The sequence below is a fragment of the Benincasa hispida genome, chromosome 12 (assembly GCF_027475165.1).
Source record: "Benincasa hispida cultivar pf3 chromosome 12, pf3_genome.v1.1, whole genome shotgun sequence".
NCBI classification, from domain to species: domain Eukaryota; kingdom Viridiplantae; phylum Streptophyta; class Magnoliopsida; order Cucurbitales; family Cucurbitaceae; genus Benincasa; species Benincasa hispida.
In genome coordinates, this window is record NC_143489.1 from 82,757,008 (window position 1) to 82,758,486 (window position 1,479).

The 1,479-nt window shown below is 41.3% G+C and overlaps 1 protein-coding gene across 1 annotated transcript; it reads left to right on the plus strand.

The window, feature by feature from the left end:
• Positions 1-266: 266 nt before the first annotated feature.
• Positions 267-1,127, plus strand: LOC150032243 (uncharacterized). Its single transcript, XM_090308453.1, has one exon. The coding sequence runs from the start codon at positions 267-269 to the stop codon at positions 1,125-1,127; it is 861 nt and encodes a 286-aa protein (XP_090164579.1).
• Positions 1,128-1,479: the final 352 nt, after the last annotated feature.

Sequence of the window (1,479 nt, forward strand, 5' to 3'; positions counted from 1 at the left end):
TTTGTCATGAGTCCCCATATGAAGGACATTAAGGGGGACAGCGGACCACAGCAGAGGTTCTACAGTGTGGCTACTTCTGGCCAACAATGTTTAAAGATGCCCACGCCCACGTTGTGCAATGCGACAGATGCCAGAGAACGGGGAGTATGTTGGAAAGGAATGAAATGCCACTGACGTCAATCTTAGAAATGGAATTATTTGATGTTTGGGGAATTGACTTCATGGGCCCGTTTCCACCATCAGAAGGTCATCACTATATTCTGCTCATGGTTGATTACGTATCAAAATTGGTTGAGGCCATCGCATGTGCCAAGAATGATGCAGCCACATTGGCAAAGTTTCTGAAGAATAATATTTTTGCTCGATATGGGACGCCACTGGCCTTAATCAATGATGAGGGCTCTCACTTTATCAACCGCATAATTGCCAACCTGTTGACTAAATTTAATGTCACCCATCGAGTTGCGACTACTTATCACCCACAGACTAATGGGCAGGCAAAGATTTCTAACAGAGAGATCAAAACTATCTTTGAAAAGGTAGTCAATACTTCCAGGAAGGATTGGTCACCCAAGCTTGATGAAGCACTATGGGCATACAGGACTACCTATAAAACACCAATTGGCATGTCCCCATACGCCCTGGTCTTTAGAAAAGTTTGTCATCTACCACTCGAGTTGGAACATAAAGCAATGTGGGCATGTAAAAATCTGAAGTTTGATTTAGCAAGTGCGGGGAAAGTCCGAAAGCTGGAATTGAATCAGCTGGTCGAATGTCGAAGGGACGCCTACGAAAATGCTAAGATCTATAAGGAGAAAACCAAGAAGTGGCATGACGACCGCATAAACGACCGGACATTCACCAAAGGTCAACAGGTATTATTATTTAACGCTCGTTTGCACTTGTTCCCAGGAAAGTTGAAGTCTCATTGGTCTGGGCCATTCCGAATCAAGACAATCTTTCCTCACGGCATAGTAGAACTAACAACTTTAGACAAGAACATCACGTTTAAAGTCAATGGTCAACAAATTAAGCCTTACTACGGAGCGACTTCGAACGACGCATGGACACCATTGACTTGGGCATGCAGGATTAAACCGCTTGCGGGGGGGAAGCGATTGCGGTAATTCTGAAACTTCTAACAATCAGCATCCCTATCTATGTTTACATGTTTTCCTTCCAGATTTCTTTTACTGCTTTCTAATTCTGTTATTTACTGCTTATTAAAATTAATCTCTAATGCTTTCCATGTTTCCTTTCAATTTAATTTTGCATTTTTTTCCATTTCTTTAATTTAGTAGCATTGTTCTTAAATTATTGTGAATGAATGGATGAAACATTAGACACCGCAAAGCATTTTTGACTTGCGTTTTGAATGAATTGAAAAGAAAAATAACAATTGGTATGAAACGGAATGATGGGTGCATTGTGGGATAACAAGAGACACCTCGTGTCCATTACACTAGAATGCATTGCGTT